Source organism: Crinia signifera, chromosome 8 (assembly GCF_055691185.1).
Source record: "Crinia signifera chromosome 8, ASM5569118v1, whole genome shotgun sequence".
Lineage (NCBI taxonomy): Eukaryota > Metazoa > Chordata > Amphibia > Anura > Myobatrachidae > Crinia > Crinia signifera.
In genome coordinates, this window is record NC_139224.1 from 100,046,105 (window position 1) to 100,063,207 (window position 17,103).

Below are 17,103 nucleotides of genomic sequence, written 5' to 3' on the forward strand. Positions count from 1 at the left end.
TCCAACATAACAGCAGTCTTTTTACAACTATTGTTCAAACATCTCAAAACCCACCTACTGTACAGTTCTCCAAAATGATCTGCTTACACCATTTAAAGCCTCCCCTACATAGTCTTCTATTAATAGAATGTATGTATGTATGTATGTATGTATGTTAATGACAAGTATTGGTCTTAAAAGATAACCAAAGAAATATCTACAACCACATAAAATATTTACCTTATAAATTCATTTTTATTTATATGGATTAAAGATTGCATAACAAATTTATTTATTCTGTTTAAGGCTCTGCAACGCTTGTTGTATATAACAAGGCACAAATTGGAAAAAGTTTACAGCATGATTTAAACATAAGGCACAAAAAACAATGACTACTATGCAGTATTATAATCTCAGGATATGCATTCTACAAAGGAAGCATATAATGCAAAAATTCAAATAAATATGTAAGGTGAGCAGTGACATCCTATTACTGTATGTACAAACCATTATTCAACCTCTGCCATCAGCTGGGTGGAGATATATGCTGCAGATACTACTAGTAGATATACAGATAAAAAGAGATAGACCCTCACAAAAATACTTTATATACAGGGAGATGGGAGGCCACACAAACCCACCCCCCAAACAAAGAATGAGGTTTATTAAAATAATAAGTTTGCCTTTGGGGCCAAGACATAAATGTTGAATTGATGACACTTGTACTAAAATAAAACCTAAAACACGAAGCTGAAAAAAATGTATCCAAGCACAGGAACGGTGATTTAGGAAGGAGTAAATATTGGATGTAACGAAAATACATTGTCTGAGTAGTGAGATAAGAATGACCAATAACACATACTGTATCTCAGTTGTTGCCAAAGAGAACCGTGAATTGCTGTGGTTTGCCACTGGAATGGAGCCCACGTATAGATGCGCCAGCGGATCAAATTTTTCATCAGCATAAAAAAGGTTATAACAAAAGGTGGACAAAAGAAATAACCCTAAAATTCCTTAAAACATTTGTTGATAGAAGCAAGCTGGATTTATTATGGGTCGAAAGCTTCAAACCAACGATTTATCAAATAGTATCAAAATAAGTAAAACAGCGCTTGGTTAAACGACTATTAAAAAAAAAAATAGTTGTGCAATTACCTATAACCTGTCAAAATCCACAGTTTAACAAATTTCTAGGGATAATTTAGATTGGCAATTTTATATGTGTGCAGAAAAATTTGCAAGTACAAAAACAAAAATTCAGAAGGCACTGCACAAATATCTCAGAACAAAAATGGTGTATGTGACATTATTTAAGTAGGAGTGAATGCTTTGGAGAATGAAAAAAATGTCATATCTATTCTGCAGGTCTATAGAAAATATATAATGCCTGATATTACATTAATTAATTTGCAGCAGTTACTTTACTGGTCAAATACACAATTAGATATTGCTTGTACTTGTACAATTTCCAGCCAATTCTTGATTTTGGTCCTATTTGCTATCTTTCCTTAAAGTAAAAACAGTTCTTAAGTTACAAAAAGTGAAGCAGGCTTCCGGCATGTATAAGTGGAAGAAGAACTTAAGAGATGTTGTATACAGAACAAAACAGTTGGTACAAAATATACAGATGAATTGAAAGAACAGAATTCTGTCTTTTGAAGAAATATTTTACTGTTGTGGTAGAATACACCAAAATATTAATTTGATTATTTTACACATAAAAATATATATATATATATATATTTACTGGAGGAAAGAAGCAAAATAAAAGGTACTTATGTAATATCTGGGCTCCCGTTTTTCTTATGAGACCGCGTCCGCTCGCCACGCTTCGGGCACGGTGGCTCGCTGCGCTCGCCACACTATATAAATTCAACTCCATGCGTAGTTGGATAGTAGGGGTATGAAAAAATGGGGTGCATTTAACATGGGAGCCCAGATAATACATAAGTACCAAATAAAACATTGCATTGCACTAAAGTTCATCTTAATTTTTTTTTTAGAATAAAAAAAATGCACAAAGTACAGCTTTCATTACCATGAAAGAGCGCAAATAAGCAGCCTGGTAATGAAAGGGTTAATGTCAAAGGCACTGAAGGCCCACCCAGGGTTAAGTGACAAGTCCTGTTGAAAGTCTAAATAAGGCTGGGATTCACCATAAATTGAATGAGTGTGATATACCTATACTCTGCTGTAACCTACAATGACCTTCTACAGTCTTGGGTACTAAGGAGGCGCAATAAATCACCGATCTGTAGATTTAAAAGCAGTTATGGCCCCTCCCTATGCAGAACTTTCATTGCTAACCTACATCAGGAGAAAGATAAAAACAACTCTCATTAATATACTCCTGAAAGCTGGAGAGACAGGATTTGTAAACGGATTAGAGATACCCACCATGGATTTACTACAATCAAACTGAAGACATAAAATAGTGATTGCAGAATGAGGACTAGGTCTTGAAAGTGCAAGTACTCCCTCAGCTGATGACTTGAAAAGATCTGCATTGCTTCCATGAATGGATGGGGTCGGAAATGTCCCACAGACCCAATAAAGTAGCTGAGGAGAGCTGGAAACGTGTCCACTTCTACTATGTATACTGTAAGATTTTTTGAAATTGATGGACGTAGGGTAGGAGCCCTGGATCAACTTCTAATCTAGCTGGTGGCGGTCAAGGCATGCATACGCTTTGCAACCTCATACACATAGGTTACATCTGGTCTCTTCTCTGGGTCTGGATTTATGCAGGTATTTACCAACATACGCAGCTTCGTTGAAGAAATAAAAGAAAGAACTTGTTAATAGTTTATTCTTAGCAGATATAATGTTATTTCAAATACTCAAAACACAGAAACTTTGAACCCTCCCAATAAACTTAACTCTGATCAACATTATTGCTCTTTTACACATAATTAATTCCTGCCAAATTGCTGAGATGGAAGAGGGGGCTAACAAATTACTGTAGGTGTAATATGCAGTGATTAGACCACACAGCTTACAATACAAGTTTAAATAAGTTAACATGAATTATCCGTTACTGAATTCTAATAAAAATTTAACATTTTCATTCTAGATGGCAGAACATCACAGATATTATTAGATAACACCCTTTTCTGCAGATAAGACTATTCTGTAAGTACCTTTTCCATTAAAAATCTTATAGGATGCTAAAGTCTAAAATTGCACTGTGGATAACAGCCGTGAAGGAGTTAAGGTAAGGTAAGTGTTTTTCTAGATGGAGCTTTGAATTAAAATAAAAAAAATAAATAAAAAAAAGTCTCTCACTAACTGGGAGATCCTCTGTAGGGCATAGTTTATTTTTTTATTTTTTATTTGTGCCCCTGGGCTGTGACTCTGGATTCACACTTAGCTGCAGATTCGCAGCCCTGCAGGCAGGACCGGCACAGCCGCTCCGCTGAGTGGTACCCTCATTATAATCCCCCTGCAGGTCGCCATAGCAACTGCCATCCTGGAGCATCCCTGTACCTTCCTAATAAGCTACCATGTGAAATGCAAATGCAGACAGTCTGAAAATTAGTCAAGGAGAATAGGCAATGAGGATGCAGATATGTGAAATATTCATGTGCAAGGGAGGGGGTGAAAAGAGATCGAGAAGGAAAGGGAAGGAGGAGATAATGTGAGTGTCAGAACAAAAGGCAGCCCCTGACATTCATACTATTATTGTACATTAGGGCTACAGAGAGACAGGAGCAAAAAAACCTCTATGTATATGGTCACTGTGCTTATAGATGTATATGATTTTAGAAGCATGCAAAATAACCTATGCTCACATATTGAAGAATTTACACTTCTTAAGAAGACATACAATATAGTTAGATCAGTAATTAGGAATAAATACAAGTGGTTTTGTGTACACATATAGCTACATAGGTATGGTATAGGACCAATAAGTTGAATATCTATATACACGCACAGAAGCTAATTGTTGATTTTTATTTAACTGTTTATAACCCACTGCATGTTCCCGTTGTATCCCAGTGATGACAAATGAGGCCCTAAGTAAACACCCAAAACTTTGGTTTGTTAATTTTCATTTTTAGTACATAAAGCATTGAAGCTCACACACCAAAACTGTGATTTGTTCTAATTCGGTATTGTGATACTCTAGCATCTGCCAGAAACTTTTCACAGTATTTTTGTGCATTTAAATAGAAAAAAATTGTCGGATAGCAAAATATTTTGTTCCAGACACCAATTTTGAGAAATAGAAACAGGACCATCTATATTTTAGCAATATCAAAGCTGTAGAAAGACTGAACCATTTTTAGTGAGCGACTTTGGCCTACTTAATAAAGAGCATCACAGAAGGGCAAATAGTTAACTTACCTCCTCTGAATAGTGGTCAGATGGTAGAGGAGGATAGTCACATTGCTCTATCTTCTTACACAAAGAGTATAGGTTCATTTTGTCTCCATAAAATGGACTTTGCAAAGCTGCCATCTGAAATTGAAAAAATACCTATATACATTAACAAACCTAAACAGTGTGCAAGCTAATACCGATAAAGAAATAACAGCAGCTAATATTGATGTCACTTTGTTTGCAAGTCAGTATTGTAGAAATTACTACATTGGTAATGTGTATACTAGTTCTATAACTGAGATAATTTATAGTAAATTTTTTTGGTACTTGTGTATTAGCCGGGCGCCCAAATAGCATATGTATGCTGGCTTAGTCTAGCTATGCTGTCAGCGTAGTCCTACGGCTGCCTAGCGTAGTTACTCTGCGGCAGCCCAACGGCTGCCTAGCGTAGTGACTCTGCGGCAGCCCAACGGCTGCCTAGTGTAGTGACTCTGCGGCAGCCCAACGGCTGCCTAGCGTAGTGACTCTGCGGCAGCCCAACGGCTGCCTAGCGTAGTTAGTGTAGTCACTCCAAGGCAGCGCGGCTCTGTCCCCGGCGTCCATGTCAAGTCTAGAGAGCGCCTCTCACACAGTACCGGTAACTGCCAGATCCCCTGCGCTGGCGGACACCGGCGGAGGCGCTCAAGCTGTCTGAGACGCAGGTGCATCTCAGATGCTCTTGCGTCTCAGTAATTATTAGCACATGCATAAAGGGTGTATGCGGGCGCAAGTGCGTCCTATGCACAATAAAGGAGGCATTTTCAAATCCCCACTATCCATCCCAGCCGTAAGCGAGGCGAGCCCCGTGAGTTCCGTGTCCTCCCGACCTGTTCATACCCCCACTATCCACGTCGGCATGGAGTTTATTTTATAAAGTGTGGCGAGAATAGCGAGCCACTGAGCCCGGAGCAAAGCAAGCGCAACGAGCCCAGCGAGGGGCCACGGGACACATGTGAAGTAATCCGCGTCCCCTCGCCACACTTTTTAAGATCAACTCCACGCCGAAGTGGATAGTGGGGGTAGGAACAGGACGGAAGGACGCGTAACGCATCCGCTCGCCACGCTTCAGGCTGGAGTGGATAGTGGGGGTGTCTCAGGAACACATTCACACCTGCCATATAATACATCTGAGACAGTAATGACAACATGTGTCAACTGGATTTTAGTTAATAATAAAGGAGAAAAGATCACAGCGGGAACACTACGCTGATTCTGACAGACGCTGCCTACGCGGCCGCGCTATACTGATTCTGACAGTGACGCTCGCGGGAACACTACGCTACTTCTGACTGACTACGCTGGCTCTGACTGACCACGCTAACTACGCTGGCCGCGGGAACAGTACGTTGATTCTGACGCTAACTAAGTACTGGGCGTGCGGCAAATACACAAGTACCATTTTTTTTTACCAAAAATATTAAATTGATAACAGTGGTAATATACTGCATAAAACATAAATATCTACCGCCCTTTGGAGTTTCCCTTTCGCTGGTGACAAATCTGTTCTACAAACAACAACTGTATAACATTAGCACATTTAGGTGTCCAAGGGTATTGGCAGTTAAGGCACCAATCAAGCAATAGTAATTCACACCTGGCTGTATGCCATGGTGACCATGAAAAGCTCCTCCAACTTTTTCATTACCCCACTATCCACGTCGGCGTGGAGTAGATTTTAGATAGTGTGGCAAGCGCAGCGAGCCACCAAGCCCGAAGCGTGGCGAGCGCAGCAGCAGCGGATTACTTTACATGTATTCCGCATCCCCTCGCCACGCCACCATTACATTTTTATTTTTTTAAGTATTTGCTAGAGAAGTATATGCAGATTTGCATGCATTCAAACCACTTGGTAAAGCAACTGGTCCATTCTGAATATGTCGGTACTTGTTTCCTAGCACGGCGCCCACCAAGCAATTTGCTTAGTGGGCTATTCTGCGTAGTGAAATTGCATTGCATCCCATGGGCCATTTTAGGGCCATGAGATGTGCGATCCGATGCGATTTTCCTTTGTAATTTATTCACTGCTCTCTCAGCCCCGGGCCATCGCATTGCATCGCATCTGCCGCAAAATTGCATGCGATTTTTAATCGCATGTCATTTTATAGGATGTGTGATGCCATGACATTACGTATACAATCATATGATTGTATGTCTCAAAAAATAGGTTTAACAGGTCGGGAAGTGTGGTCAACCCGAAGCGTGGCGAGCACAGCGGAACGCGTCCTACGACTTTTTCATTACCCCACTATCCACGTCGGCGTGGAGTTGAATTTATATAGTGTGGAGAGCGCAGCGAGCCCGAAGCGTGGCGAGGGGATGTGGAATACATGTAAAGTAATCTGCTGCCGCTGCGCTCGCCACACTTCAGGCTTGGTGGCTCGCTGCGCTCGCCACGCTATATAAAATAAACTCCACGCCGACGTGGATAGTGGGGTAATGAAAAAGTCGTAGGATGCGTTCCGTTGAGCTCGGCACGCTTCAGGTTGGCGTGAACCCAAGCTTTGGGTTGGCCACGCTTCCCGACCTGTTAAACCTATTTTTTGGGATATACAATCATATGATTGTATACGTAACGTCATGGCATCACACACCCTATAAAATGACATGCGATTAAAAATCGCATGCAATCGCATGCGATTTTGCGGCAGATGCGATGCAATGCGATGGCCCGGGGCTGAGAGAGCAGTAAATAAATTACATAGGAAAAATCGCATCGCACATCGCATGGCCCTAAAATGCCCATGCGATGCAATGCGATTTCACTACGCAGAATAGCCCACTAAGCAAATTGCTTAGTGGGCGCCATGCTAGGAAACAAGTACCGACATATCCAATTCAAAACTGACCAGTTTCTTCATCAAGTGGTTTGAATGCATGCAAATCTGCATATACTTCTCTAGCAAATACGTAAAAAAAAATTTTTTTGATGGTCACGGTTTGCAAATGTAATACTTTTTGAGCATCTGGAAACTTATGTACAGTATACCCCTCATACTATATTTATAAGATAACAACTTGTTCTGCAGTGCCAAAAAAAGTAGGGTATGCTATTATTTTATTGGAATATTGTTAGTTAATGTACATACTAAAGTAATATACATACTCCTCTAGACCCCATCAGTAGCTACGGATAATGGAGAGAAGGGGAGAGGAATGGGTTGTAATGGGGTCACAGCTGTCATGAGGGATCATGGCTTACCCTCCACTATAGGAAGAAAAACCCTCTGAAGTGTAGAGTATGGGGACTCTCTCATTTCCCACATTCTGTCACCTAACATGCAGGTTCGCCCCCTACTTAAAAGCTGCTGTGATCAAGTGTTATAACCAGACGTTATCCACTACACTGAAGAAAACATTAGGAGGTCAGTGGATAGGGAAGTTCTACACCATCATGGTTTCAATAAACTACATTAAAGAATAACTAGTTTACTTTCCCATAGATAGGGGAAGGCTCTAAGTGACATGTATGTATATGGAAGCATACATATTTCTGTTTTAACACAGTTTGTCACTTTATTCTTATTTGTCACACAAATACATCCAATACGAAATATTTCAGAGATGGGGAAGTTCCAACATACATCTTGAGCAAAATAAACACAGCGGTTGCCTCATATACAGCACTAGGTTTTCTAGTTTTTGAAATGGTTAGGTCATGTTGAGCTACCATATTATTCCCACACAAAATGCATTAGACCAGGCATGTCCAATCTGCGGCCCGCCAGCTGTGTGAAACTACACATCCCAGCTTGCCTTTTATTAACTTTAGCATTCCCTAATAGCAAAACCGGGTTCAGGGATGGTGGGATGTGTAGTTTCACAACAGCTGAAGGGCCGTTGGTTGGACATGCCTGCATTAGACATTCAGGTGAAGATTGTAATAGAAAGGCCTGTGTTTAGAATCTGTATTTTAGCTTTAGTTTGATTGAGGTTAGCAATATAACTGGCTAATATTTTTTTTCCCAAAAAGGTCTCCAAAACATCAATTAAAAAAAATAATAAATTATGTAAATAAGAGCTATGTAAACTTGATTATAAATAAGTCTTGTAACAAAAGTGTAAAATAAAGCTTAAACAGCTATTTTGGCCACATGTAAAAAGTAATTAAATAACATGATAAAAACTTGAGAAAATTAACCCCTTCCCGACATTTGACGTATATATACGTCATGGTCGGGAAGTACTTCGGTCGGGAAGTCTATAGACGCGGTGACAGTTTGGAGATGTCTGCTGTCCCTGACAGCAGACATCCCCCCTCGCCGCCCAGGGGGGGCAGGGGTGCCCCCCCCGGTCGGCGATCGCTGCGATTGGCTGTTCAAAAGTGAACAGCCAATTGCAGCGTTTTCTGTGTTACCGGCGGCTAAGCCGCTCGGTAACACAGAGATCGGTGGTGATCGGTGCTGTTAACCGCCCTCCCACCCGCCCTTCCACCCGCCCGGCAGCCCGCCCTCCCTCCCGGCAGCCTCCCTCCAGCCCTCCCTCCCACCCAGCCAGCAGCCGCAGCGCCAGCCCCCCTCCCACCCCCCCGCCAGCAGCAGCACAGTTAAATTGATTTGGGGTTAATTCATTTATATGACCTATATATATATATATATATATATATATATATATATATAAATATATATATATATGTGTATATATGTATATATATATATATATATACACATAGTCTGTATAGTCTGGCACTCTGAAGATAGAGGATATTGCCTGGTTGCCTTCCTCGAATGCAATGATATATAGGGGTACCCCCCTTCCCAAGATCAGGAAGGTGGAATAAGGCGGCACTGTGAGTCCTGTGAGTGCCGCCTTATTCCACCTTCCTGATCTTGGGAAGGGGGGTACCCCTATATATATACACATATATATATATATATATATATACATATATATATATATATATATATATATATACATATATACACACACACACACACGCACACACACACACACACACACACACACACACACACACATATATATATATATATATATATATATATATATATATATATATATATATATATATATATATATATATATATATATATATATATATATATATATATATATATATATATATATATACACAGTGATCGGTGCTGTTAAGTACAGCACCGATCACCACCGATCGCCAGCCCCCCCCCCTCCCACCCGGCAGCCCCCCCTCCCACCCACCCGGCTGCCGCAGCGCCAGCACCCCTCCCACGCCCCCACCAGCCGCAGCGCCAGCCCCCCTCCCAAAGCTGGTGAGCAAAATGGGGTCACATGTGGGGGGGTTCCACTGTATTGGTGCTTCGGGGGTCTTGCTAATGCGACATAGCACCCACCTTTCATTCCACCTCCAAAAATCACTCCTTCCCTTCTGAGTCCTGCCATGCACCCAAATGGTATTTTTGGGTCACATATGAGGCATTGCCGTACTCGGGAGAAATTGGGGCACAGATTTTGGGGTGCTTTGTCTCCTTCATTCCTTGCGAAAATGAAAAATTTTGAGCCAGAACTGCATTTTTGTGTAAAAAATTACATTTTGAATGACCCCTGAAGCACCCATACAGTGGAACCCCCCCACAAGTGACCCCATTTTGCAAACTACACCCTTCAGGGAATTCATCAGGGGGTATAGTGTACATTTCAAACCCCCAGGGGTTTCACCAATTTTGATACAACTGAGCTGTGAAAATGAAAAATTAAATTTTTTCATTTTCACAGCCCAGTTGTATCAAAATTGGTGAAACCCCTGGGGGTTTGAAATGTACACTATACCCCTAAATGAATTCCCTGAAGGGTGTAGTTTGCAAAATGGGGTGACTTGTGGGGGAGGTTCCTAACTTTTAGCACTTATGGTGCCTAGAAACCTACATGGTGCCTAAAAAAAAATCTCATAAAAAGGAGGCTCCAAAATCAAGTAGGTGCTCCTTCTATTATGAAGCCTGTGGTTTGGTCAACGTGCACACTAGGGCCACATATAGGATATTTATGAAAACAAAAGAATTGGGGGAATCAATTTTTAGTCACATTTCTCTAGTAAAATCTACTGTATTCGTTAGAAAAATGTATTAAAATTGAAACTCTGCAAAAAAAAAGAAATTTTGAAATTTCACCTACACTTTGTTTTAATTCCTGTGAAACACCTAAAGGGTTAACAAACTTCCAAAATGCTGTTTTGAATACTGTGAGGGGTGCAGTTTTTGAAATGGCATCATTTATGGGGGTGTCTCACATACAAGTCCCTCAAAGTCACATCAGAACTGAACTGGTCCCTAAAAAAATCAGTGTTTGAAATTTTCTTGAAAATTTGAGAATTTGCTATTCATATTTGAAGCCTCCTAGTGTCCAAAAAAATGAAAAGGAGGTTGAAATAATGATGGCAACATAAAGTAGACATATGGTCTTTGTTAGTTATTAACTATTTTGAGTGGTATGTTTATTTGTCTCACAAGCAGAAAATGTGACATTTTGCAAATTGCAAAATTTTCCATTTTTTCACGATATTTTGGTATTTTTCACAAAAAAACACAGACTGTATCGACCCAAATTTACCACTAACTTGAAGTACAATGTGTCACGAGAAAACAATCTCAAAATCACTGGGATAAGTAAAAGCAAAAAAAAGTTATCCCCACTTAAGTGAAACATGTCAGATTTGAAAAAAATGGCTCTGTCAGGAAGGCAAAAACTGGCTGTGTCAGGAAGGGGTTAATTCAAATCACAACATTGTAATTATCAATTAAATGAATTTAAATATAGGCTAGCAATAAATTACACATAAATAAGTTCTGCTTCTCCTCCCTGTTTCTTGACATGGAGCTTTTCGGTAGTGGACAAGCTTGATTAAAAATAAGATCTGCCATCGACAGGAGGTCAATAATCACTGCATTTTCCACACGATGTAACCACCTACAGACCTAGGTAGACTACTTGTATTGAGAAAAGGCACCCGGGGGACCGCCACTGCATACTCGCCTGATCCATATGCTGTGTACATGTGTTTGTTTAACTGGAAAAGCAGCCAGAGTATGCTATCTTTGCAATACTACATTTTGTTGGGCAGATTGCTGGACCAGAATGTTTTATGCTTGTATAAGAGTTTAAGGAAAAATATAATAAAGATCAAATTAAAAACAAAAAAACAGCTATTATTTAAATGAGAATTAAAAAAAATATCTACAAATCTGGAGACATTTGATAAAAGGGTACTTATATGTTAGTTTGGCGCCCACTAAGCTATTTGCTTAGTTTTCCGTGTACGCTCGCCACGCTTTGGGCTCGGTGGCTCGCTGCGCTCGCCACACTATATAAAATCAACTCCATGCTAACATGGATAGTGGGGGTATGAGCGTACTAACTATAGTGGGCACCCAACTAACATACTGTATAAGTACAGATAAAAGTGTTATACTTTTAAAAGCAAAAAACTGTTCGATGGACAACTGACGGGACATAATGGGTGATGAAAGTTAGTGAGAGCCCTGAACGCAGAGGGTGAGGCAATATAGAGGAGAGAATGTGACCGGGGCAAAAAGTTGGCAGAGACTGTGACACAGTTGGGACAGACTGAGAAAGGGTTGTTGCATCTAGTGCAGACTCCGCTGCACTGAAGCCTACAGGAGGTGGTGCCAGTGTTCTGCCCAACTACTGCCAGCAACAGTGAGAGGGACACAGAGTGAGAGAAGCCGAAGCTACAGTACCATTAACTGCTCTACTGTTTCTTACACTAAAACTTCCCGATCATTGTGGCCAGAAGAGATCAGGGTGCTGGCGGCCACAGTGATCGGGACACATTAGGAGTCGAGCCATGGGTGCAGGGGTCCCTCCAATATAATATTTTCAGAATGGCTGCATCAGTGGGGCATATCAAATTAATCAGTGCAGTCTTATGAAGTGGTGAGGATGCACATTTGGAGTGAAAAAGAAGTGTAAAAGACACTGCAGGCCAAGTTGCACAGGACCTGGCACACTGAAAAAGACCTTTCCCAAAGAGGATGCTACAAAGACCCTCATCCACTCTCCAGATGGAGGAATAAAATCACCCGTGGGTAAAAAAAAGTGGGCGCCAATAGAATGGAGTGTTGTGTCAGCTGCTCAAACACAAGGGAAGGTCACTCTCCAACAAAATAATATATAGAGAAAAGAATAGGAGTGGAGTGATCAAAAAATTTTTTTTCAATATCAGTCAACAGGAGTGTGTCCTCTCCAGATTGGATTACTGTAATCTCTCCTTTCTTGGCCTTCCTGACAAACACCTTTCTCCACTCCAATCCATCTCCAATGCTTCTGCCCAGCATTGTACTATGTCCACCTCCCCTCTCTTACAAGCCTACACTGGCTCTCCTTCCCATTCAAAATACAATTCAAGATCCTCACACACATTTACAAAGCCATCATATCTGACCTTATCTATCTTTACACTGCCTCCGACTCTCTTTGCTCCACAAACGCACGCCACTCTTCTGCCAACTTGTTACTTCCTCCCATTCCCGCTTTCAAGAAGTTGGCCATTGTGCTCCCTTACCTCTGGAATTCTCTATTTTTCCCTATCAGACACTTCACCTGTCTACAAAACTTTAGACAGGCTCTCAAGACCCACTTCTGCATTAAACCCAGCCATTTCTCATCCTAACCTTCCATTTACACTGACTTCTACCCCTTTTGTCACTCCTGTCTGTTGCCCCTCCCCTTTAGAATATAAGATCACATGAGCAGGGACCTCTTTCAGCATATGCTTTTCTAAAAAAAAAAAAAAAGAAAAAGATATATATATATATATATATATATATATATATATATATATATATATATATATATATTATTAATTGCTTCAGTGTCCTGTCCACTGAGGGAACGGTCTTTATTTACCAAGTATTTGTGCCAAATTGCCTTGTACTGTAATTCGTTATTTGTTTTATAGATTTTTTTGCTCATTTATGTATTGTTGTTAGGTGCTGCGGAACCCTTGTGGCACCATATAAACAATAATTATAATAATAATAAAAAGTAGCACTTTACTGGCTTACATGATTGTTTGTAACTTTACATTCAAGTAATTGTATAAGACATACAATTTCTCAAAAAATTTGAAGCCCAAACAAATCATACCATTTTAGGTGTGCAGAATTAGTTTTTTTATGACCTTATAACGTAATGAATGATTTTTTTTTTATTTATAAGGGAAACACAACTATAGTATTTATATCAATCACCTGGTTTGTCTGATATTTGGTTCTCCCTCTTATAGCTTCACTCTACAAATATGACCAGGTATGTTTTCTTTTGGACAGTTGGGTAAACATTCATGTATGTTTTGGAAGTAGGAAATTCTGTAAGGAGGGTTCAGTGTTTGGTCTTTCATCCATCCATGTCAGACGGAAAGTTCCTTTTGTTCTTAAGACTTAAAACTCAATGTGTGTTACAGTTCAAAAAATGGCAATAGACACAGATGGCATTTATCATCATCATTTATGTGCATTACATGCTGAAACTAAGCCAAGACCCAAGCTACTTACAGTATGTCAGAGGACTAGAGATTGTTTACTTATTGTAACCAAGTTTTTCAGAATAATCACTATGAATTGTATCATTGCGGCTCTATCCTCTGCAGTACAATGGTATGAATCTGGTTTGGAACAGTGCCAGGTGGGTAAATAACATTGCCATACAACTCCAGGAGGATTTTGAGGTATGACAAATATAGTAGCAGACTACTACACTGCTGATGGATAAAAAGGCAGATTGGGAATGTACTACTGTAAACTAAAGAACCAATTTCACAGTGTGTTTTTCATGTTTTAACGAGACTTATAAAGTGGCTTCCACAATATTATGTGTGGGTAGGAATTAAAAATTCAGCACTCTTATTCCTGTGGCCTTTTATAGCACACGACAGTAGGCTTCATAGAACTCTACACATACTCATTCCACTTATTCTTGTGTAAATGTATAAGGCAATACAATGTGGCAGTGCTCATAGAATAAAATACCACCAAACTATATTAAAATAAGAGCAGAAGTTTGAGGTAGACTAAAAGCAAAACAGAAAAACTATTTTAACATTAAAGAAACACAAAAGTTCAAACTGAATAAAAAAATGCAACAGGCATTAAGGCGTCTTTATTAAAGTGATTAGTTATTTCCGTTCTGAAGGAACTGGAAGTTTATGTGCGTTTGCTTTGTCCCTTCTTTTTAACGTTTATATACTTCACCTATTAACCCTTTCATAGTAATTTAGGTTTTACACTTTCAGTTTTAGAGACACAAGTTCACAGAGAGAAGTTCTAGATTAAATAATTTTTCTCTCTGAAAAATGTAACATCTTGTGGCATAAATAGTAAATACAGGTCACAACAAAGTTAAAAAAGGTAGTATGTAGTAAACATTAAGGGAATATTGTGGGCAACACAGTATTTGATACTGTTGTACATAAGTATTAGGCCTTTTCATAGGGGTGCGAAATTACGGTCATCATTCAATACTAAATTGCACTACAGGAAATCATGGAAAGTTTCATCTGCTAAAGCCAAATTAAATAAAAAAAAAAAAGTTATTTTAAATGTTTTTCTGCTGTACCTACACATTTTGTCACTATCTTAGATACTAGAGTGTGTAGAAAACATCCAAATTCTAATCTAATCTAGAAGTCAAAACCCATCCAAGATATTTTGACATGTGATTACATAAAAATGCATTCTATTTTATTTAAATGCAAATAAAAAGTGAGAGAAGAAAAAAAATGCCATGCTCGTGCACAGTATTAAATATAATGAAAATAGTTAATAATTAAGAATACATAACAGATAATTAACAACATAGGACACTACTAAACGTCCATTTTGCACAATCCATCTTTTAATATTTCGATTTACAGGTGTTGGTTTTACATAATAGTCATCTGATTATCTTATTGTAGCTGGGGCTTAAAAAAAAACCCAACAAAGAGTGACAAAATACATAAATGTTACTTTATATACAATGTAAAAAAAAAAAAAAACAATTCCCTGTGTAGCATTATACAGCTAGGAAAATATCTCAATGACCAAGCGATTGCAAATTGTGGTGTAGACATGAAAGGACAACAGCCTTAATGCTAACTTCCTTATGGAATTCTCTGCTACAATAAAATACAGAAACACAAGAAAATAAGGCTTTAAATACACACACACACACAGACACACACACACACATATATATATACACACACATATATATATATATATATACACACACATATATATATATATATATATATATATATATATATATATATATAAGTAAAAACCACCCACAAACATCAAAACAAACTTGTAGCTGCTACCACTATATTAAAAAAAAAAAAACTCAACTTTAATAGAAAGTGTTCTCATTTTGCTGCCTATTACAGCACATTTAATGTTATCCTTTGCTAATGCTGACTTGAAATTCCCGAAAAGCCTCTGCCAAATAATGCCTCACAGGGCGCTTCTGTCAGCGAACAGGTTAATGTCACACATTGTAGGTGGGAAGGGGAAAAAAAATAAAAAATAAAATAACACGAAGAACGTCCCCTGGAGGAGCCAACCGCGACTAGTATATTTTCATGCATCTCCTGCTTTGACAGATGAAAAATGTCAACTGTCCTGTTTTTATTTTGAAGCTTTATGCACTATTCATCTGCTTCATTAGTGTATCTTCCCGACTTCTCTCTGACAGCTGCTCTCTCCCTCTATCTGCCACCCTCCCTCCTCTCCACCTCATCCCCCCCTTTTATTTCTCCTCTCGGCAGCTGAATTTTTCAGGCTAATTTGATCTTGCACACTGAGCCGATCTTGGGGAATGATTGACTTGCTCTCCTGACCTCGCGGCCTGATTAGTATTCCTGGGGTGTCTCGGAAGGACAGGATCCCACTGTCTTTTAGGCTGGTGGCAGTCTTTCTCCCTCTCTTTTGCTTTCTCTCCCCATGCTGTGTTGAAAAGCCACCAACTTACAACCTTGTCAAGAATCCACTTGCTGTGCTTAACAATAAGACAAAGGGAAAAAATAGCATGTAATACCTATTTTGGCATGTAAAGGTCTGTGTATTAAGCGACTTGGCTTCATATTAATTGAGCTGATCTTGTTTGCATATCAATTAAAAACAAAGAATGACTAGGCCTTATTTAAACTGCACAGAAAATCAGGCTGCAATTTCTTCTTAATGTTTTGATCCTCATTAAATCTATCTTTGCACAAAGTAAAAAAAAAAATTAAAACGGATTTTATTACATTTTAAAGGTGTATCATAATTTGCCTGAGTGCAAAGTGCAATTTTAAAAATTGTGACCCGGTTTGTACGCTGGATATTATGCATGATTAAATTAGGAATAAAAAGATCAGGCAGAGCGCTAGTATGTTGTAATACAAGCAAAACAATAAACTAAACTCTGCTGAATCCCTAATGCAAGAACGGCCAATTAATGAAGATTAAAGTGAGCTTAAAAGCGGAGGCACTCCAGTACACAGGTCAATTAGAGAACAATTGGGAAGTTAAATATTACCACTTCTGTAGATGGAAGCACTTTGTAAAGTGACCAGTAATACATACACAGACCTATCCATATATCTATCGCAGGCATGTCTAACAGGTGCTCTAGGGAAAGCTACGGTCATCCGCTGCTTCCAATTATCACAATATCTCTACACACTGTAATAAGCAGTGTTCTTCAATGGTATCCAGAATGGGCGACTGTCCGCGCACTATACTGGGCAATTATAGGCTGATAATCATATGCTGATAAAGACAAAAAGGACTT

General features: G+C 39.2%; 1 protein-coding gene across 2 annotated transcripts in view; it reads right to left on the reverse strand.

The window, feature by feature from the left end:
• Positions 1-225: 225 nt before the first annotated feature.
• NEK7 (NIMA related kinase 7) overlaps positions 226-17,103 on the reverse strand; it is a 102,146-nt gene continuing 85,268 nt past the window's right edge. For both annotated transcript variants that reach the window (XM_083156871.1, XM_083156870.1), the window contains exons 9-10: positions 4,327-4,440; positions 226-2,747 (exon numbers count right to left, since the gene is read on the reverse strand). In XM_083156871.1, the coding sequence (XP_083012997.1) occupies positions 2,637-2,747; positions 4,327-4,440 (225 nt within the window). In that variant the 3' untranslated portion in view covers positions 226-2,636. The remainder of the gene's footprint in view (positions 2,748-4,326; positions 4,441-17,103) is intronic.